The sequence below is a fragment of the Anser brachyrhynchus genome, assembly GCF_964034855.1.
Source record: "Anser brachyrhynchus genome assembly, chromosome: 11".
NCBI lineage: Eukaryota > Metazoa > Chordata > Aves > Anseriformes > Anatidae > Anser > Anser brachyrhynchus.
In genome coordinates, this window is record NC_137706.1 from 22175000 (window position 1) to 22195004 (window position 20005).

Here is a 20005-nt window from a genome sequence, read left to right on the forward strand (position 1 = left end):
AGCCAGAGTGTGCCAGTAATCGGGTGGCTGCGAGCCCGTTAATGTTTACTCTCACCTTTGAGTGTAACCATCGCGGTAAGGATCACCAGCAGAATTACCAAAAGATCGATTAGCGGTGGTTTTTAACGTGATCTGGCAAAGAGATCCACTTCCTTCCTGACGCACTGTCTGTCACGCAGACATACAATCATCTTTTTCCCCAACTTGTTTTTTTCACCTCCTCTTACCAAAAAAGGTGCCTTTGTCATAGTGCGAGTGGTAGGTTGTGTCCTTGTTTCTGAAATGAAAGCCCCCAAAGAGGATAATTCTTCCACGCAGAACGCTCCACATGCTGTCACGTCGGGCTGTCCTCGTCAGAAAGTGTGTCTGCGTGCAGGGAGCGGTTCTGCTTTCTGATCAACGCGCAGTAAGTGGGTGTTATCTCTTTTTCTAGAGAACTGGTTAATGGAAGTTTTCCGTAAAAAACTGAGTTCGGTGATACCTAACTTGGAGACACTGATTGAATGACTTTAGAAATCGTTTTGATTTCTTTAAAAGTGACGAGTTTACTTGGTAGGCAGCAATCCAGCAAAACGCGTCCTCCTTCCCGTTGCTCAGAACTTTGGCTCGTTATTCAGATTAAAGTCTGGTTTATTTGCATTGGATGTCAGTCGTGGGAAGAGGAGCGGTATTTTTAGTTCTGACCCAGATGCAGACAGGAGGGAGGCTCTGGGGCACAGCACTGCAGGGTTTGCCTCCGTGCTCCCGCAGACCGGGCTGCAGGGCCGGGTGCGGGCGGTGGGGAGCTCAGCCCCGGGGGGGCCTGGAGCCGCCCGGCCCCGTGTCGAGCAGCTCGTCCTCTGTGCGCCGGGCTCCGTGTTCGGGAGCTGCCCCCGCCCTGCCACTTTGCTCCGTGCAAACGGCAAGCCCCACGTACACCTTCTCTGGTTCCGTCCGGGATGGTCACGGAAGCTTTAGAAACGAGGTGGACGTTTTGGCTTTGATTTACACCAGGATTTAAGCATGGAAGCAACTTCGCCTTGCCGCGGTGTTAGATTGATTATCCTGCATGGGAACGCTTTTGTGGGCTGGGCAGAGAATAGGAGACCCCAGTCATTCTTTTGTCGCTCAGCCCTCGCTCAGCATGCGGCTGAAACCAAGGTGACCTCATAAATCCCCAGGCCTGGTACAGAACAAGTGTTCTGGGTCAGTTTTATGAATCATTTCAGTCGTTCGTTGTGATTTTCAGGGAAAAAATATGTTTTTCAGCTTAAAATTTTTGTGGGTGCTTTAAGCAGCTTTATGGGAAAACCACACACAGAAAACAAGAAAAGATGAAAGACTGATTTTTCCTTTATCAAACTTGACTGAAAGCTTCTTTTAAAAGACAAAGAAAATAAACTCGGAGCTATTCTCACAGATACTCAAGATCTGCCAATTAGCCATTTGCCGTTAACGATTGCACAGAGCCCTGACGCCCCGGCACGCACAGGGGATGGGGTTTCGGCCGCGGGCAGCCCCAGCAGTGCCGGGGGGTCCCTTCCAGGAGGGGACAGGCCCGCGAGGTGCCCTCGCGCTGGGCACGGGCAGGCGGGCGAGCTGCAGGAGATGTGCTGCTGCTGGGACCGGCCCGCTCCGGTGCCTGCGCTTAGCAGGAGGGGTAACGGGGAGGGCCTGGGGCTCCTCGGCTGCCCAGGGGCCACGAGGTCAACCACGGAGCCTCTGCTCCCCCTGCTCCGCTTGTTGTGTTGGGGAGGCCAGGGGCAGACCGCGTGCGTGTGCCGGTGGGGTTTACACGGGCTGCCCAGGGCTGCTCCACGCAGGATCGCGGGGCGTTTCGGAGCCCCTGAGCTGCCGCCAAGCCCTGGTGCCGGAGCTGCGCGGGACTGCCCAAGGCGCTGGAACAGCTCAGGAGAGGCCGGGGGAAACCAAGCAGGTTAGAGCAGAGAAAGGAAAGCAAAAGAAAAGCGTTCAGCAACAAATGACTCAGTCTGGTGCAGCTCCTGGAAGAGCTGGAATCCAGCAAGAAGTGTACCAGAGGCAAGGAAGGGGCCGTGGTGCAAAGCGCTGCGGGAGGGGAACCGTCAGGTGTAAGGGTCTGCAGGTAAGAGCTAGGTGCTTGAGTGGTTAAACACAAAGGAACAGGGGTAAATAGAAGATAGATGACACAAGGAAGTGGCAGCTCTCTAAAAAACAGTTTTAATCACCTGAGGAGCAGGCAGTCAGTAAGAAATGGCAAGGATCTGAGGAGGATGGGCAGGGGCTGGGGCGAGAGGAGCAGCGAAATGCAGGGGGCAGCTGGATTCCTCCAGCCCGTGCTGATACTGGAGGAGAACAGATCACACCCAGACAAAGCCTCCCAGGAGAGGGAAGAGAGCGCTGAAAGAAAATCTCACAAAACCCAGAAGAACAGGAGTAGGAACTGCTGCCGGCCCCAGGTGCGTCCTTCCCCAGTCCGCCATGGGAAAGAAGAAGCATGACCGTCGGTGGAGGCACGGACGAGAGGGAACAGGGGAACACCAACACTTGTGGTTTTCAGAGGAGACTTCACAAGTGCATTTGTGTAACTTCGGGTGTGGGAAAAGTACAGGCAGGCGAGTGTCTCAATCAGCAAATGAGCTGGAGAGCACGTAAACCCTAACTCGGGGCTTTGATGCAAGCCCAGGCGAGCATTTGGTTCCCAGCTCAGCACGCGGGCAGGAACTGCTGCAGCTGGGCGAGGGCCGGGCCTGCCGGTACCTCCGCGGGAGGGATTTGGAGACTGGAGCCGGGGCTGCGGAGAAGTTGCTCTCGTGTTGCTACTGGGATCAATATTCAGGCACATTTAATCCATTTCCTGTTTTTCTGATCTGGGGGAAGTGGGACAGACGGATGAGCTGAATTCAAGAAGCAATCATCAGGAACGGGGTTAGGGAAGTCAGCGTGGAGACGTGCAGAGGTAGCGGGTGGTAACGCGTTGCACAGCGTCCGTCGGGAGGACCTGCACCCCCCCGGCACAGGCAGCCCCCGCCGCGCTCAGCCCCTACGGGCAGGGGACGAGCTGGTCCCGCTGCCGAGCTCCTACCCACCCGTTAGGGGTGGCACCGAGGCGTGGGGCCCTGTGCGAGGCTCACCTTTTGCACCGACTGGTGGAGTTAAATCGCCCTGCACCAGCCTGGTGCCGTGGCACTGGGTCAGCGCTGGGACTTGTGCCGGCACCGCAAGGCAAGCACCGTCCCCTGCCCTGCCCTGCCGCCTGCGCGTCTCCCCGGCTGCAAGCGGCTCCTGCGCGCCCAGCTGGGGCTCGGCAGCAGCCCAGCTGCTGCTGTGCCGTCGCAGCTGGCAGGGACAACCTATTTCTGCTGATTTTCCTTCCCCTGCCGCCTTCAGTGCAGCTGTGCGGCGGGGGCCGAGCAGTGCGCTGCGGGACGGGGCCCTGGGGCCAGGGCCGGCAGCGGCTCCCCGGGGAGGAGAGGGTCCGGCTGCACCCACGGGGAGCGTCCGAGCATCTCTGGGAGGAGCTGGGAATGCCTGGCCCAGCCTTGCTTGCCAGTATGCCGGGAAACAGCATTTCCAGCCTGCTCTGCAAGGCCTTCGAGAAGGCTCAACAGGGAAGTGAGAGCAAGGAAGTGAAACAAAAGCATTTGTCTGATTCCCCACTTCCCTCTCGGCGCGGTGTGTTTGTGCAGCTGCTTCGGCAGCTCTGCTAACTGTTGCGGCCTTGCTCTCTTTTGAATAGCAAAGCTCACTGTCATATGCACAAGGGCTTGAACGTTTGACAGAGAAAAGTGCAAAGGCTGGCTTGCGTACCACGCAGCTTTTGTTTTTGCCCTGGAACCCCAGAGGAGCAGCGCTCGTCCCCTTCCTCGGAGTGCTGCAGATAGGAATCTATAATTTACTTTCTTCTAAAGGCCTCTGTCTTAGGGTTGTTGTTTTGTTATTTTTTTGGTTTTGGTTTTGCTTTTCAAACACGTGAGTGCTGGTCTCAGGAGCGCGTGCGTGTGCGTCAGCCGCTCAGCCTCTGTGCCTCGTGGTGCTGTACTCGGAGGCAGAGCCGTCCCGGCGCCCGGCGCTGTCCCGGCCCTGTGCCACGCCAGCACGGTGCCTGCACGCCGGCACTGCCGGGGCACCGGGAACCCCCGGTTCCTGCCCTGAGCCGGGCGGCGTGACCACAGCAAGGCTGCAGAACACAGCCAGAGATGTGTGGGCATTCATTGTCCTGAATGATAAATGGCTACAGAGAAATTGCCCCCTGGAGAAAGCAGGATCCTAAGTGGACTGGAAGAGACGTCCAGTCCATGTGGGAAATAGAAATTGCTGCACTGGGCCCCAAAATGAGGAAAAAAACAAAATGGAAAAACAAATCAGAACAGCTTTTCCTGCTTTCCGGTCTCCCTGGCTCCTCTTGCCAGCACTGAGGGAAGGGACCCTGGCTTTCCTGCCCGGTCCAGGGCCCCAGGGAGCTGCCTCTTGTTTTTAGCTTCCTTACTTGGAGCAGGAATTACATTAGCAGGTCTTGAAGCCGGCAGCACTGCGCCCATGTTCCTTCCGGGAAGCCGCTGTCATTCCAAGCCGCGGCTTCGTGCTTCCTGCCGCGGCGCCCTCCGGCCAGCCCTCTGGCCCCGCTCGGCCGCGGCTCGGCAGGGGGCTGGTGAGCACGGTCGTGATCAGGGGAATTGGAGCAGGGAGCGCGGAAGTGAGAGTCCCTCCCGTCCTCGCAAAAATGGCAGGGGACGTTTTTGCAGGGGTGAGTTCTGTTGTGCTGCTTTCTCCGGTAGCCGTGCACCCCACGGAGGCGCTCGCTGTAAGCGAAGCATCCAGCTGAGCTCGGCGGAGGGAGCGTGCGCGTGGGAGACGGGAGCGGCGGGGTGATGAAGGGTTTGGAGACCACTGCACGTCTACAAAAACTCCACCCACGCTGGAGAGTGGAGGCTCATCCGCGCTGCGCATCCTCCAGAGCTGCACTGCAGGCTGGCGCTGAGGGGAGCGCAGGAGGTTTCTGCTGCGATTTCCCCCCACCCCACCCCCTGCTCAGCAGCACAGCCAGCTCCCCGCGCTCCCCCCACGCTGTCTGGGGGGTCGGGGGGCTCCGGGGGCTGGAGAAGCCCGGCCGGTGCTGGGGGCACTGCAGGCAGACGGACGACAGGGAAGGGGTCGAGCTCCCAGCAGAGCTCCCGCGTGCCCACAGGGGAGTCCTGGGGGTGCCGGGGGGGTTCTGGACAGGGCCGCAGTGTCTGCTTCCCGAGCAGCACCGGCCTGTCCTGCTCAATGCTGCGGGGGGGCTCCCACACCCACGCCGTGGGCACTGGCCGAGGGGTGCCTGCTCCCATCCCCGGGCCCAGCAGCACCCGTGCCGAGCACACGGCGAGGCCGTGGCCGTGGTTGGGCCCAGCGAGGCCTCATCTCTCCCCCGGGCTTCCTCTTCCTGCTCTCCAGCCGGTTGTTTTGCCTCCCCCGTCACTTCTCCCTCCCCAGGAGGATGTGTGCTGCGGGCGCAGTGCAGACATGGGGGGACACATGGAGCAGGCAGCTGGTGCCCGGCCCTGCGCCCCAACCAGCCGGCCGGGACAGCGGCCGTGCCGGCTGCCGCAGCGAGGATGATAACCTGATGAAGTGGGGCTTCTCCGTTCCGGGAAGGAGAGCGGTTAGTTAGCCCACAATTGCCGCTTTCAAGTCTTGCAGGTGCTCCTGGGACTGCGACATAATCTGGTTTAGAGTTTATTCCTGTTTTACCTCCCCTGTAGGATTCCTCTTTGTTGTAGCTGCAGAAATAATTATATTTTAGAAGGACATTCTTCACTGCAGGAGGAAGCTGCGGCCTCCTCTGCTTCTCTCAGGGGCAGCTCCCCCAGCGCTGCCCTGCCCGGCCGTACCAGGCACCAAGGGCTGCTCCGGGGGGGCCGCTCCGGGGGGGCCGCTCTGGGCCGTGCCCACAGGGAAGCCCAGCCCAGGGGCGCTGCACGGCTCCCCCCGGCTCTGCTGGGGACGCCGGAGCTGCAGCGGCAGCGTGGCCATGCCCAGCTCTCTCCAAGGCCAGGCACGGGGAGCAGGACTCGAGTGGGCTGCGTGCGCGCGGGCACCTCTCAGGCTTGTTTCAGTCCTCACAAAGCAGAGCGCCCAGGATGCCCCCACGCTAGCGCAGGATGCCCCCAAGCTAAGCGCGTTCGGCAGCTGGCACTTCTGCTTTCCCCGCCCGCTGGCGGGCTGCTCCTGTTCCCAGACCTGCCTGCCTCTTTAAGTGTCTCTCCCACTTCTCTCTCCCACTTTCTCTTTTGCTTTGTCTGAGATCCTCCCTTAGCTGCTTTCCAGCCGCTGCTTCTCCCAGCCGGCATTGCCGACCGACCCGGGGCGCAGCGGGCTGAGCTCTGGGGTCTGAGCGTCCCGCAGGCGATGCCCCGCGCTCCTCCCCTGCCGCCGCTCCCCGGTGCTTTGCTGTCCCAGCCCCGCGGGTGGTTCGTGGCAGCCTGAAACCCCTGCCTGGCTGCCTCCTTAAATCCTGAGGACGAGCAGGTGCTGCCCGCTGCTGGGTGCAGGTTTCTCCTGGTTTTCACCGGGAAGTGCGCACGGTAAGGAGCGGGGGCTCCCCGAGAGGCTCTCTTCCCCCTGCGGGGTGACTCAGCCCTGGCTCGCGCGGTGGAGGTGCGAACGCGCCCCGCTGCTGCGGGCCCCCTGGGACCCGCCGGGCGTGGGGCTGCGTGGGGCCGCGGGTTTGTCCGTGTGGGACCAGGGCTGCACCCCGCAGGCTCTGGGGCCGGGCCCCCGCGGTGGCAGCGCTGCGTGGATGGGGGCTCGCGTGGCCCCGCAGCCCCCCGGTTGGTGGCTACGTCACCTTTTCAGCCTGCGTGTCCCGAACTGGCCAGCGCCGTGTGTGGCACCAGTGCGAACGCCACCGTCTGCCTTTCCTTCCCCTTCGCTCGTCACCAGAATGGTCCGGTGGAGCAAGCAGGAGACTTGAAACCGCTCCTTTGCGTGCTGACCCTGCCCTGTGGCTGCGCGCCTCGTGCAGAGGACAGGCTGCTGCCTGCAGCCTCGACTGCACCGTTTGTCCCTTGCCTTGTGGCCGTGTGTTATTTCTCTCAAAACGACTTGCTCGGAAGGGCTTGTGTTGCCAACAAACCCGAGCAGGCTGTTCCACCAGCAGGTCCCACCGCGGTACACTCCTCCCCGTGTAAGTGAGCAATGCTTTGTGCCATTTGTAAGCGATTATTTGACTTTCTTCCTGGAAATAGATGGAATTATTAATAGCGCTAGAATCCCGCAGGATCCTGTTGCAGGCCCTCCCAGAGGGCAGAGGGGACGGTTCTCTGGACCCAGGTGCATTCACACCAAAGCCCTGGAGATCCATGTTTTCTGCCATGATTTTAACCAACTCTGTAGCCCTCGCTCTGTAAGTGATCTCATAAATCTGCCCTGTAAGCAGGCTCGATAGGCCCAGTGCTACTGCAGGGGGGAGGAAGGCAGGGAAAATGGAAACACATAAAATCTGAGGGAAAGCTGCTGGAACCTGGCGTGCTTACTGCTGGGACAGAACTGCTGGGGAAGGGCATTAATAGAAATGAAAGAAAAGGGGCGAGGAGGTGCTCGAATGGCAACGAAAGGAGGATGGAAGGTTCTTGGGGTGGTGGGGGCACGGCAGAGCTGGGGCAGCCTGTGCCAGGCGAGTGCACCACAAGCACCAGCCCCACGCCGACCTGGAGCCTCTGCCGTGCGTTTCACTCGGGCTCGTGGGCCTGGCAGTTGTCAGCTCGAAATGTTCCCAGGGAGGAGGATTGGGGCCCTGTCTCCCCATGCCCTTCGCTGCCGCATCTTTCCTGCAAAGAACCCAGGAAAGAGGGGCACCTTTGGCTTTCCTGGCCTGTCCCTGAATGGCACAGGAGCCTGTCCATGCGAAATTCTGCTCTGGGGGGCACAGGGAGCCAAGACCTCAAACCACAGGGTTTGTGACCTAGCCAGCAGGGCCAACAGCGGGTCCTGGGCTGCGCTTCCCTGCTGCAGCCTGGTCCCCCGGCCCCTGCTGCAGGTGTTGCAGGTGGGACCCCCGGAGCTGCGCAGTCCCACACGTCCCAGGGCGCACGGAGCCCGGGGACCAGCTCTGGAAATGCCCGTGTTCGGTCTGGGGGGGTTGCTGGGAACGGTGATCAGCAAACAGGTCTGTCCGTGCTGAAACGAGCCTTTTCCAGAGCAGCGTGGCTGTCGGGCCGCGCAGGGTGGGAGGGAGCCACGAGGAAGGCTAACTAACGTCCGTCCCTCTCCTTCCCCAGCCATGACAGCATAGGCAGCGGTGAGAAATGGATCGCTTCACCGAGTGTGGGACCCAGACGGACGCCGTGGTGGTGCTCTCCCTGGCACAGGCGGCGGTGCTGGGCTTGGTGTCCGAGAATGAGCTGCTTGGGGCCACCGTCAGCCCCGCCGGCTTCTTCCCGGGGCTGGGAGGAGAACTGCCGGAGACAGCAGGAGTGGAGCCCGAGGAGCCGGAGGGCGAGTACCGGCTGGAGGGCGACGGGCAGGCACCGGGGGACGGGCAGGAGGAGGAAGCCCTGGAGGCGGAGTCCTCCTTGGAGAAGCATGCCCGGAGGAGGAAGCGGCCTCCCGTGAGGCTGGTGCCCAAGGTCAAGCGCGAGAAGGCCGAGGTGGAGGAAGAGGTGGTGTACGAAGTGTCCGTCCCCGGGGAAGACAAAGGCGAGCTGCAGCACAAGCTCCCGCCCGCCTTCCCGGACCCCAGCCAGGAGAAGACGGTGCAGAGCAGCGCCGTGAAGATGATCGACCTCAGCTCCTTCAGCAGGAAGCCCCGCCGCCTGCGGCACCTGCGCCGGCACACGCGCCAGTCCTCGGAGAGCTACGAGCCGCGCCACAGCGAGCCCGACCCGGCGGGCACGGCAGAGGGCAGCACCGCAGGCACCCCGCAGACCGAGTGCGCCTTCGAGGCGGGCGCCCCATCCCCGGGCGAGGCGGAGGCGCCTGCATCCCCCGAGCAGGTGAAGAACGAGCAGGGCTTCGCGTGGCAGGAGCCCGGGGAGCTCGAGGCGGACGCGGCGGGCGCCAACAGCGAGCGCAACAAGAAGGCGCAGCTGGACCGGCTGGACATCAACGTGCAGATCGACGACTCCTACCTGGTGGAGGCGGGGGACCGCCAGAAGCGCTGGCAGTGCCGCATGTGCGAGAAGTCCTACACCTCCAAGTACAACCTGGTGACCCACATCCTGGGCCACAACGGCATCAAGCCCCACTCCTGCCCGCACTGCAACAAGCTCTTCAAGCAGCCCAGCCACCTGCAGACCCACCTGCTGACCCACCAGGGCACGCGGCCGCACAAGTGTGAGGTGTGCAGCAAGGCGTTCACGCAGACCAGCCACCTGAAGCGGCACATGCTGCTGCACACCGACATCAAGCCCTACAGCTGCCGCTTCTGCGGGAGGGGCTTCGCCTACCCCAGCGAGCTGAAGGCGCACGAGGTGAAGCACGAGAGTGGCCGCTGCCACGTCTGCGTGGAGTGCGGGCTGGACTTCTCCACGCTCACCCAGCTGAAGCGACACCTCGCCACGCACCAGGGCCCCACGCTCTACCAGTGCCTGGAGTGCAGCAAGTCCTTCCACTACCGCAGCCAGCTGCAGAACCACATGCTGAAGCACCAGAACGTCCGGCCCTTCGTCTGCACCGAGTGCGGCATGGAGTTCAGCCAGATCCACCACCTCAAGCAGCACTCGCTCACCCACAAGGTAGGTGCCGGGGCCGGGCGTGCGGCACATCGAGCGCCCCAGGGCTGCTGCTTTTGCTGTGCCCCGGGGAGAGGCGTTGGCCCCGGGGGTGGGTGCTGGTGGGCCAGTTAGCATTCACTACAGCTCCTTAAATAGGAGAGAAATTGCAGTCGTGTAGGCAGGGTGTCCGGGGGGTTCCCATCCCCAGGGAATGGGGCTTTCAAACCTGCTGCAGGGGGGCTGTGCTGGATGCTGGCCAGTGCGCTGAGCCCACAGCGGGTCTGACTGAGGGCTCTGCTCTTTCGCAGGGGCTCTTTCAAGGGGGAGCGATTGCCCGGTCAGCCAGAGGGCAGAGCCGGGCCTGGCAGCTGGGTCTCCTTGCGCCCAGCTCCCCGCAGCCCACCTCCCGCATGCTGGGGGCTCGGGCAGGGCTCTCCGAGGTGCTGCACCGCAGCGTGGGCTGCAGCAGGGCCGTGCTCTCCCAATGGCTCCTTTCTGCCCCTTGGCCGAGCTGCTCTCGGCGTCGCCCCAGCGGCACTTAGTGCCGGGTTTTCCGAGTGCCGCGAATGCTTTCCCAGCGTGGCCAAGAGGTGCTGTGTGGGGCGAGGAGGGGTGCGGGCCGCCCGCTGCACGGCACAGCTGAGCTCCCAGGCAGCGGGAGGGGACGGCCCCAGGCTCCCGGCAGCACCAGCGCTGCTCGCAGAACAGGCAGGGAGAAGGAGGCGGGAAACACTTTGGGAAGGTGCAGGAGGGCTGGCTAGGGAAAATCTCCCATCGCAGCTGGCTCCAGCCAGCAGTCACTGAAGCGCAGCTCCCGTCCCTGTGCCTCAGGAGGCTCTGCTCTGGTTCCCCCCGTGCGCCCCGGCCGGCAGTGTGCAGCCGGAGCTGCCGCAGCAGAGCCCTGCCCGCGCCGCCTCGCCCCGCGCTCGCCCCGCGCTCACCCCGTGCTGCAACCCCTCCAGGGCGTGAAGGAGTTCAAGTGCGAGGTGTGCGGGCGGGAGTTCACCCTGCAGGCCAACATGAAGCGCCACATGCTCATACACACCAGCGTCCGTCCGTACCAGTGCCACATCTGCTTCAAGACGTTTGTGCAGAAGCAGACGCTCAAGACCCACATGATTGTGCACTCACCGGTGAAGCCATTCAAATGCAAGGTACCGCGGGGGGGGCGACATCCGCCCGGGGACGGCGCGGGCCCTGGCGCGCTGCTCTCTGCTCCTGGAGAGGTGCCAGCGGGGACTGGGCTGAGCCCTCAGCCTAACGAATGCAGTTTTGTGATGCCTCCCTCTGTTCGCACGGGCAAACAGCTCGTCCTGCGCTGCCTCTGCTCGAGCTGCGGCGGCAGGCAGCGGCTCCGGACGAGGGCGTGGGCACAGCTGCCGGAGGAGGTCAATTCCTGCCTGGCTCTAAGCGGTGCTAGACGTGCGGGGTTTCACAGAAATACCAGCAGATCGTCCTCGAGGCCTCCCATGAAAGGCAGGGGGAGGGGGGGGGCAGCCCCGTTAGTCTTGGACATCCGTGGAGTCAGTCGGGGACCTGGGAGCAAGGTCAGGTCTGCGAAGCCCACGTCCCCGAGGCAGTGCTGCCCGGCAAGGGCAAGTGCCTGCTGCTCAGCCCTTGCTGGGGGCCGGGGGGCAGCAGGAGAGCCCTCGCTAACCCCGGGCACCTTGTTGTAGGTTTGCGGGAAGTCCTTTAACCGCATGTACAACCTGCTGGGCCACATGCACCTGCACGCTGGGAGCAAGCCCTTCAAGTGTCCCTATTGCTCCAGCAAGTTCAACCTGAAAGGCAACCTGAGCCGGCACATGAAGGTCAAGCACGGGGTGATGGACATCAGCCTGGACAGCCAAGGTAGGTGCAGGCGGTGCTGGAGGCTGTGGCCGGTGGCTGGCCCTGCCCACCGCAGCCAGGCACTGTGGTGTCCCTCGGCTTGCTGCGGGAGCTGGGCTGTGCCACAGCACCTCTGGTGGGCGCCCGTTGGGTGCTGCGGTGGGGAGGGTGCCGCAGGGCCGCGCGTGGAGCACCAGCACCACGGGGCAGGGCTGACACCGTGTGGGTGCTGTCCCCTAGACCCCATGATGGACCTGGCCGGGGCTGAGCACGCCGAGCTGGACGGCCAGCAGGAGATGGAAGACTTCGAGGAGGAGAACTCTTACGGCTACGGAGGGGTCGGCAACCCCCCGGACGAGAGTGCACTGACGGAGCAGGCCATGAAGGAGATGGCGTACTACAACATGTTGTAGCCAAGCGGGAGGGCGGCCGGCCCGCAGCAGGCTGGAGGAGGGCGGCCGCCGGCCTGCGTGGACCTTGCGTGGTAAGAGGAGCTGCTGCTGCCCGCGGGCTCGGCGCCCTGGCAGACCCGCTGGAGAGGGGCAGGCTGCAGCCGGGCGGGCGAAGGAGGAGACGGGGATGTCCTGCGAGCTGTGCTGGGTGGAGGCTGGAGGCGGCGCGGGGCAGCGCTCGCTGCCTGCCTCGGGCACTCGGAGCAGGTATGCCAAGCCAGCGAGGCTCCAGCGCGCTTTGAGAGCTGCAGAAGCCTGGGCAAGCTTTTGCCACCAACGGGGGCTGTTCCTGCTCGGGGCCCCGTCTCCCCCAGCCGCCCCAGAGAAGGAGCACCCGAGCGGCACACAGCTCCCCTGCCCAGCGCCGTCCTGCCCGACCTCCTGCCCTCCCACCTGCCCCGCTGCTGGGTGGGAAGCCAGGACCTCGCCCCAGCCTTCCCCTTGCCTGTAGCCCAGCATCCAGCGTACTCCAAGCTGCGGGCAGGGGAGGGCACATCCCAGAAGACGACGAGCATTATTTGTGATTCTACCTCCTGGGTCCTCCCCGCTCGGCTGGGCTGCAGGCCAGCTGCACCGCCAGCCCAGCGCCCCCACCGCGCGGCCAGCAGCGCAGGAGCCCCTCTGCCTGCAGGAGGCCAAGCAGGAAGGAGGCTGTGCCGCAGCTCCCGCTCAGTCCCCGTCTCCTCGGCGGGCGAGAGCAGTTCTGGTTGCTCTGGCATCAGCTGCGAGCTGGTACAGGCAAAGCTGTGGCAAGCCAAGAGAGGCCACAGGGCACATACAAAACAGAATATTTTCTTACAAACTAATTGCAAAGCTCAGTGGAAGCAGCAGCTCTGAGTATAGAGCAGCTTTAGTGAGCGATGTATTTAAAGGAAGGCAGACCCTGTTCAACTTGAGCAAATGATGGTATTTTGAAAGTAATTTATTTTTTTCAGATGTGCCGCGTGGTTGGATTTATCTTTTCACTGAGTTCAGTTTCCTTCAACCAATGTTCTTTGTAAACCTGTGTAACGTGTGTGATCTGTGAAGCTGCGAGCAGCGCAGGCGGCGGTGGGGCACAGGGCTGCAGGGAGGGCAGAGCACCCAGAGGGGGTCCTGCTGCCCGCGGGAGCCGCCGTGCCGGCCTGCACTAACGCACCGAAGCTGCTGTACACACTGCTGGCGCTCCTCGCCCCTGTGAGCTTCTCCAGACCAGGGCTCAGGAAGGTTTTTGCTCTGGGAGCACAGCCCCGGGATGCTGGTGTGCCTGTCTGGCGCCCAGGTGCTGTGAGGGGGGAACCGAGCCCCAGGCGTGACGGAGGCAGAGGTGGCAGCGGCTGGGATGGGGACGGGGACCCTGCTGCCCGGGGAGGGAGCAGGCAGGGAACAGCTCGCTCCCCAGTGCGTGGCACGGCTCCAGCCAGCCCAGGGAGGCTGCAGCAGCCCCGGGGCACGCAGCGATCGCAACCTCCCCATGGCCACGCTTACCGGTGCGGGGCCAGCGGCTTTCCCTGTGGCTGGGGGGGGAGGTGTGTGTTCCTCCTGCTGCACTAGCGCGGAGGCGCTGCCATCCGCCTGTCTCCAGCAACCTGGTGCCACCACCCAGCCCTGTGCCCCAGCCCCAGCATCACCCCCCAGCCGCAGCCCCCGCCAGATGTGGCGCAGGGTGGAGGTGGCAGCAGCCTCCCCCCAGCCCAGAGCCCCCCACGGCGCAGCCCCCTCCCCACGCCCGCCCCTTGCTCCCGGACAGCGCAGCGCATCCCCCACAAGCTACCTCTGTCCCGGTACCAAAAAGCGCTGGTGCCAGCGGGAGCGGTGCGAGGAGCACCCCCAGGAGCACCCCCAGCCGTGCCGGAGGGGGCGGCGGGGCCGCACGGGGGCTGCACTGCCCGGGCCGTGCCGGTGCCGCTCCGCACAGCCCTGGCGCGCCCGCCTTGTGTCCGCAGAGTGGTTCACCTGCCCCTCGTGCAAAGCCCTACTGTGTTTATTTTTGTTGATCTCTTTGGTTTGAAGAGTTGTTTAGCAATAATTCTAAATAAATGAATATTCTTTAGCTGCTGGCTGCCTCCTGCGCCCGGGCAGGGAGGACGTGGCCGGGCGGCGAGCCCCCGGCGTGCCCGTGCCCCCCCGCGAGCCGTGCCACCACCACGCGCGCCCTGGGCCGGTGACGTGTTTAATAGCTGTTTGGCACCATGAGGTCAGAGGTTACAGAAATTACAGTACGGTGAAGGGCAGCCCCCCCACACACCCCCTTTCTACAAACCCCTGCTAGAAAGGCTTTAAAAACACTCGTAGGAAAACTGCTTATAAAAATTATTCAAATGTTCCTGAGCCGTGTCAGTGAGCTAGAGGCGGCGCTGGCTCGCTATCCTGTTAAAAATGAGGTAAAGGCTGGGCAGCACACGCGGACCCCCGCCCGGGGGAGCCTCTTCTACTTCTTGCCCAGGGCCTTGTCCAAGTTGTTCTTGATGGCGTCCAGGAAGTCGGTGGTGTTCACAAAGTGCTCGTTCAGCTTCACGCTGGGAGAGAAGGGTGCAGGGAAGGGCTGGGGGGGTCCCGCGGGGCGAGGGCCCTGCCCGTCCCTGCCCACGCAGCGAGCAGCGCCAGCTGGCCGCGCTTGGGAAGCAGAGCCCCCGCAGCGGGACGTGGCTCCCTGCCCAGCCACAGCCACCGCCCGACCAGGGCGAGCCGTAAATAGATGCCCGCTGTCCCCAGAGGCCGTCCAGCCCCCAGTGCCCGTCCTGTGGCCGCCCCAGAGGGCGAGCTTGCCTTCGTGGCACACGCTCCCTGTACACCCCTCCGCCCCGTAAGCCACACTTACTTGGCAAGCCCGTGAATGCAGCCGGCCAGATCCTTCGTCATCGTCCCACTCTCCACGGTCTCAACGCAGACCTTCTCCAGCGTCTGAGCAAACCTGGGGGGCAGCGGGGTCACCGGCAGCCACGGCACAGCGTGGGTCCCCGTGTCCCACAGTGTCTGGCACCAGCCGGGCTCAGAGGGGACGGGGCCACCCTGGGAGCACCCCCAAACCACCCCACCCCACCCCGCTCACTTGATCAGCTCTGGATTACTGTCCAACTTGCCCCTGTGCTCCAGCCCACGCGTCCAGGCGAAGATGCTGGCGATGGGGTTGGTGCTGGTGGGTCGTCCCTGCACGCAGAGAGCCCCCGTCAGCGGCCGGGCTGGGACAGCTCGCCCCGGGGCGGCGGGGGCCGCACACCCACCTTCTGGTGCTCCCGGTAGTGGCGCGTGACGGTGCCGTGGGCCGCCTCTGCCTCGATGGTCTTCCCGTCCGGACACACCAGGACGGAGGTCATCAGCCCCAGGGAGCCGAAGCCTGCGGCAGGACAGGGTCAGGGCGGCCCCGGGCGGGTGGCAGCGCCCCCCCAGCCACCCCCTCCCACCGCCCCCCCCCCCAGCAGCCCCGGTGCTACCTTGGGCCAGGATATCCGACTGGACATCCCCGTCGTAGTTCTTGCACGCCCAGACAAAACCGCCGGTGGACTTTAGCACCTGGGCCACCATGTCGTCGATAAGCCGGTGCTCGTACCAGATCTTCAGCTTGTCGAACTCCGTCTTGTAGTGCCTGGGAGCCAGAGCAGCTGTCAGCAGTGCTGCAGTGGGCGTGAGTGCTGCAGGGCACGGGGCCCCCACCCCAGCCCCCGGAGCCCCCCTCAGCTCCACGCAGACCAGCCCCAGCAGCCCGGCCAGGTCCGTACTTATCGAAGATCTCCTGGAAGAGGTCTTTGAAGCGCCCGTCGTAGGCTTTGAGGATGGTGTTCTTTGTGCTCATGTAGAGAGGCCACTTCTTCTGGATGGCGTACTGGAAGCAGCTGTGAGCGAAGCCCGAGATGGACTGCAACGAACGGGTGCAGACGCTGCGGTCAGCAGGGACCCGGGCTCCTCGGCTGCCCCGCAGCGCTGCGGGACCCCCGCCCCGCCGGCCTGGCCATGAACCCACAGCAGGGCCGTGCCAGCCCACGGGACCCCAATGCCCCCCGCCAGTACCTCGTCTGTGTTATACATGCCCATGCCCACGCCGCCGCCGGGGAAGTTGTACACCTCCCACTCCTTCACCCCACTGCCGTCCTTCGGCGTGAAGACCATCTTGAACGTCCCGGACTTGTTCACCACGAAGTCGGTGGCTTTGTACTGCAGGGGCGGCACGGGGTGTCACTGCAGGGCTGGGGGGGACGGCCGGCACCCCTGGGCGCTGCGCTGGCCACCCCGCGGGCTCACCTGGTCGCCGTGGGCATGCCTGCCGATGGTGATGGGCTTGGTCCAGCCGGGCACCAGGCGGGGGATGTTCTTGCAGATGATGGGCTCCCGGAACACCGTCCCGCCCAGGATGTTCCGGATGGTCCCGTTGGGGCTCTTCCACATCTTCTTCAGCTTGAACTCTGGGACGCAAAGAGGTGAGGCGTGGGACACGAGGCACAGCCCGGCACAGCGCACAGCCCCCCAGCGCCACGGGTTCTGCCAGACCCCACCGCCAGCCGGACGGAGGCAGGAGCTGGCGACCCGGGGGGCTCAGCTCCCCGCCGTGCTGCTGCCCCCCCCTCACAGCAGGCGCTCAGCCCCATTCCCTTGCCCCCTGCCCACCTTCCACCCTGGCTTCGTCCGGAGTGATGGTGGCACACTTGACGGCCACGCTGTACTTCTGGGTGGCCAGCGCCGAGTCGATGGTGACCTGGTCGTCCGTCTTGTCCCGGTGCGGCAGGCCCAGGTCGAAATACTTCAGCTGGACGTCCACGTTGGGCAGGATCAGCTGGGGGGGCAGCAGTGTGTCAGAGCCGGGGGAGGCACAGGGGTGCCCGGGAGCAGCAGCAGGCACTGCGGTGTGGCCAGCCCCAGCCCCCTGCCCTGACTGGGCCCCCTCCCCGGGGCCCTCCCCACCCGCCGGAAGGCACACGGGTTGCACCAGCTGCTTCCTGCAGACAGACAGACACACAGACAGACGGAGGGCAGAGGGCAGGGACCACCTGTTCCCTGCACAGCACCCGCCAGCTCCGCGCGTGCAGCGCCCGCCCGTTTCCCGTACAGCAGGGAGGGGCCCGGCCCCGCGCCCCCCCGCCGGGACCCCGCTACCTTCTCCTTGATGAAGGCCCAGATGATCCGCGTCATCTCGTCTCCGTCCATCTCCACCACCGGGTCGGCCACCTTGATCCGCTTGTCGGCATCTGGGCAGCGGGGGCACGGCTCAGGGGCGCACGCCCGGCCCCGGGTGCAGGTCGGGGCACAGAGCCCCGCGTGGGACCGGGGCCGGACAGGATCCGGGTGCAAACCCCACTCAGGGCGGGACCCGGGTGCAACCGAGGGTGCAAAACCCCGCGTGGGACCGGGGCTGGCCCCGTGCAATCCCCCGGGGCCGGCCGCAGTTCCGGGCTCAATCCCCCCCAGCTCCCCTCCCTGAAATCCGGGCCGCAGGGGCGCGGGTCGAACCGTGCTGGGGGTGGGGCCGGCTGCGCACGGCGCCGGGGCCGAGCCGTGCCGTGCCGTGCCGTGCCGAGCCAGCCCGCCTCGAGCCGTGCCAAACCGCGCCGCGTCCCCGGAGCCGAGCCGAGCCGTGGCCCCGCGCCGTGCCCCCGCGCCGAGCCCCCCGCGCCGAGCCCCCCGCGCCGCGCCCCCCGTCCCGGCCGCCCTCTCCGCCCCCAAGGACACCGCCGCGCCCCCCACGCGCGCCCCCCCCGGGCGCCCCCCGGGCCAAGGTCACGCGCACTCACAGTGTCGCCGCGGCCCCGAGGGTCCCAGCGCGGCGGCGGCGGCGGCGGGGGGGCAGCGGGGCAGGCCGGCGGCGCGGCTCAGCGCCGGGACGGCTCGGAGGTAGCGGGCGGCCATGGCGGGGCGCGACGGGGCGGACGCGGCGGGGCGGCGGAGCGGGGCCGGCGGAGCGGGGACGCGGCTCGCCCCGCCCCGGGGAGGTGCGAGAGCGCCTGCGCCCGGCCCCCCCCCCCGGCCGGGCCCGGAGGGGCCCGTGCGGGGTCCGGCGGGGGTCGGGGCGAGCCAGCGGCGCCCCCCAGCCCGCGGCCCCCCCGCACCCACCCGACGGCCCTGTAGGGGTGCGCAGAGAGGAGCCCCCCGGGGAGGCACCGTGGGGACGGGAGGGGGCGCTGGGGGGGGGGGGCTGTTCCCCCCACGCCAGGCGCAACCGGTGCCAAAGCACAAGGTGACCGGCGGGCGGGGATCGGCTTTCACCGGGCAAGGGCTGGCGGGCGGTGCTGGCACGGCCCCCCTCGGCCGGGGCACCCCCCCGGCACACAGCTAGCCCCTCGGCTCCGTGCGTTTCTGGCGGCGCTCGGAGGGGCGCGGCGGAGGTGCCCGTGCTCCCCGCGGGCAGGGGCCGTGGCTCCCGCACGGCCGGGCCAGCAGGGGCCCCGCTGCCGGCTCGGCCCGGGGCTCGGCGCTCCGGCTTTCCCTACATAGCTAGAAGCGAGCGACCCTGCGCGTGCCAGCGCGTGACGCAGGGCGGACGGGCCGAGCGGGACGCGCAGCCGCCGCCACCTCCACCAGCCTGGCCTGGCCTGACCCCGGCACCGGGGGGAGACGCGCCTCGGGGCACCCCCAGAGCGTGCACGGGGGCCGGGAGGGGTGCAGGGGCCCGGAGCGCTGCCGTCCCTCTGCACGGGCCAGGCCGGCGGCTTTTTTTAGCTGCGGGGGCCGGGCAGGTCCCGCTCCGGGAAGGAAGGCAGAACAACAGCCACCAGCCCCGAGCAGAGGGGCTGCGGAGAGGAGGCAGGGCCCGGCGCTGACGTCTGTTGGCTTTAACATTAACCAGAGCCGCAGCCCACGGGGCTGCCGGCTGCGGGGGGCCGCTGCTCCGGGGCAGCGTGTGGGAGCTGGGTCCCACCACCCTCCCACAGCACCCTCCCACAGCACCCTGCCCCGCGCACAGCCCTGCAGCCGCAGGGACAGCGCCGTGGGGCTGCCCCACAGCAGGGGGCCAGCGGCGTCACCCCAGCACAGGGCCTGGGGCTGCCCCACGGCACCGGCTGCAGCCCTGCCAAGCCTGCGGTCGCAGCCTCCCAGTGACCAGGCTCTCGCAGGGACGAGGTCAGGACAGCGCGGCCCTGGGCGTGCAGGCTCCGGCCGTGCTGACGGAGCAGCCATGTGGCACCGGCCCAGGGAAGGGCTGCCTTTGAACAAAGGAGGCATCCCTGGCCGGAGCCCAGCCCACACGCCCCAGGCTGCTGCCAGAGCAGCTCCCCCCGCAGCTGGGTGGCCCCAGGAGGGTCCGTGCGGGCTGGCCGGGCTCGCTGTGGGGGCCGGGGCCATGCTCCAGCCAGCCCTGCGTGGGGAGCAGCGCGTGCAGGCAGGCTGACTCCAGCTTTTTGGGGCACTGAGAGCCCAGCCAGAGGAACAGCAAGGATCCGGGGAGGGAAGGGGGGCTGTCTTTGCCCCCATACAGCAACCCCACACCTCACCCCCGCACCCTAGGGCCCATGGGCTGCACAGAGGCAGCAGCTGCAGGGACCCCATCCCCACTGGGTAGGGGCAGCCAGGGCCACGCGGAGCAGGGCAGCACGGCCACCCCAGGGACGCAGCGTGACATCAGGCAGAGCAGATGGCAGCGCCTGGGGACATGGCGCAGCTGAAAACACAAGTGGAACCTCCACAAAGGAGGACGGGGAGCCTGGAGGTGTAGGGCTGAGGCTGACTGGCCCCGTGTCCCTGCCTGGCCCAGCGCTGGGCAGCAGCTTGGTGCTCGCTCACAGCACCTACTCCCTGCAGGGCTGGTGCTGCTGCCACAGCTCTGCTCGCAGGCTGGGGGGACTCAGCCCACTGGACCCCCGTGCTGGGGCACAGCCACGTGCCCGGCTCCCCTCACCCCTGCGGCTCAGCCCCCTGCCCCGTTCCTCCCTCTGTGCCCAGTGCCCGGCCGCCCCCACCCTGCCTACCCCCGGGCTGGCCAGGGGCCCCCCTCCGGCTGCCTCAAGCACCAGCTCAGGCCCACGAAACCCCATCGGCTCTGCTCACCGATGGCACCCGGCCAGCAGCCTCCAGCCCTGTACCACCGAGCAGACACCTGCAGCCATGTGCTGCTGCAGAACGCCCGGAGCTGCACATCACCGCCGGGGCCTCACGGCAACGCCT

At 65.7% G+C, this 20005-nt stretch overlaps 2 protein-coding genes across 7 annotated transcripts in view; one reads left to right on the top strand and one right to left on the bottom strand.

The window, feature by feature from the left end:
• ZNF710 (zinc finger protein 710) overlaps nt 1-12937 on the top strand; it is a 31790-nt gene extending 18853 nt beyond the window's left edge. For 4 of the 6 annotated variants that reach the window (XM_080551582.1, XM_080551584.1, XM_080551579.1 and 1 more), the window contains exons 2-5: nt 8220-9674; nt 10616-10807; nt 11330-11504; nt 11724-12937. In XM_080551582.1, the coding sequence (XP_080407708.1) occupies nt 8247-9674; nt 10616-10807; nt 11330-11504; nt 11724-11896 (1968 nt within the window). In that variant the 5' untranslated portion in view covers nt 8220-8246 and the 3' untranslated portion in view covers nt 11897-12937. Of the gene's footprint in view, nt 1-430; nt 4706-4772; nt 6525-8219; nt 9675-10615; nt 10808-11329; nt 11505-11723 lie in introns of those variants that run through there. The other 2 variants (XM_080551581.1, XM_080551583.1) reach the window with 2 other exon arrangements.
• A 1134-nt stretch (nt 12938-14071) lies between these two features.
• IDH2 (isocitrate dehydrogenase (NADP(+)) 2) lies at nt 14072-17825 on the bottom strand. The gene is made up of 11 exons (XM_080551599.1): nt 17638-17825; nt 17003-17094; nt 16517-16682; nt 16154-16314; nt 15923-16066; nt 15634-15770; nt 15349-15500; nt 15139-15251; nt 14967-15064; nt 14736-14828; nt 14072-14433 (listed from the first exon to the last, which is right to left on the bottom strand). Exons 1-11 carry the CDS (start codon nt 17750-17752, stop codon nt 14346-14348), a joined length of 1359 nt encoding a protein of 452 aa, XP_080407725.1. The 5' UTR covers nt 17753-17825; the 3' UTR covers nt 14072-14345.
• Nucleotides 17826-20005: the final 2180 nt, after the last annotated feature.

What these genes read in the sequence shown, in the direction of transcription:
- IDH2 (XM_080551599.1), bottom strand. Translation starts at nt 17,752, where the DNA reads ATGGCCGCCCGCTACCTCCGAGCCGTCCCGGCGCTGAGCCGCGCCGCC. An exon ending in TTCCAGGAGATCTTCGATAA is followed by an intron (nt 15,501 to 15,633) that starts GTACGGACCTGG and finishes TCTGGCTCCCAG; the next exon opens with GCACTACAAGACGGAGTTCG. An exon ending in TGCATTCACGGGCTTGCCAA is followed by an intron (nt 14,434 to 14,735) that starts GTAAGTGTGGCT and finishes CTTCTCTCCCAG; the next exon opens with CGTGAAGCTGAACGAGCACT.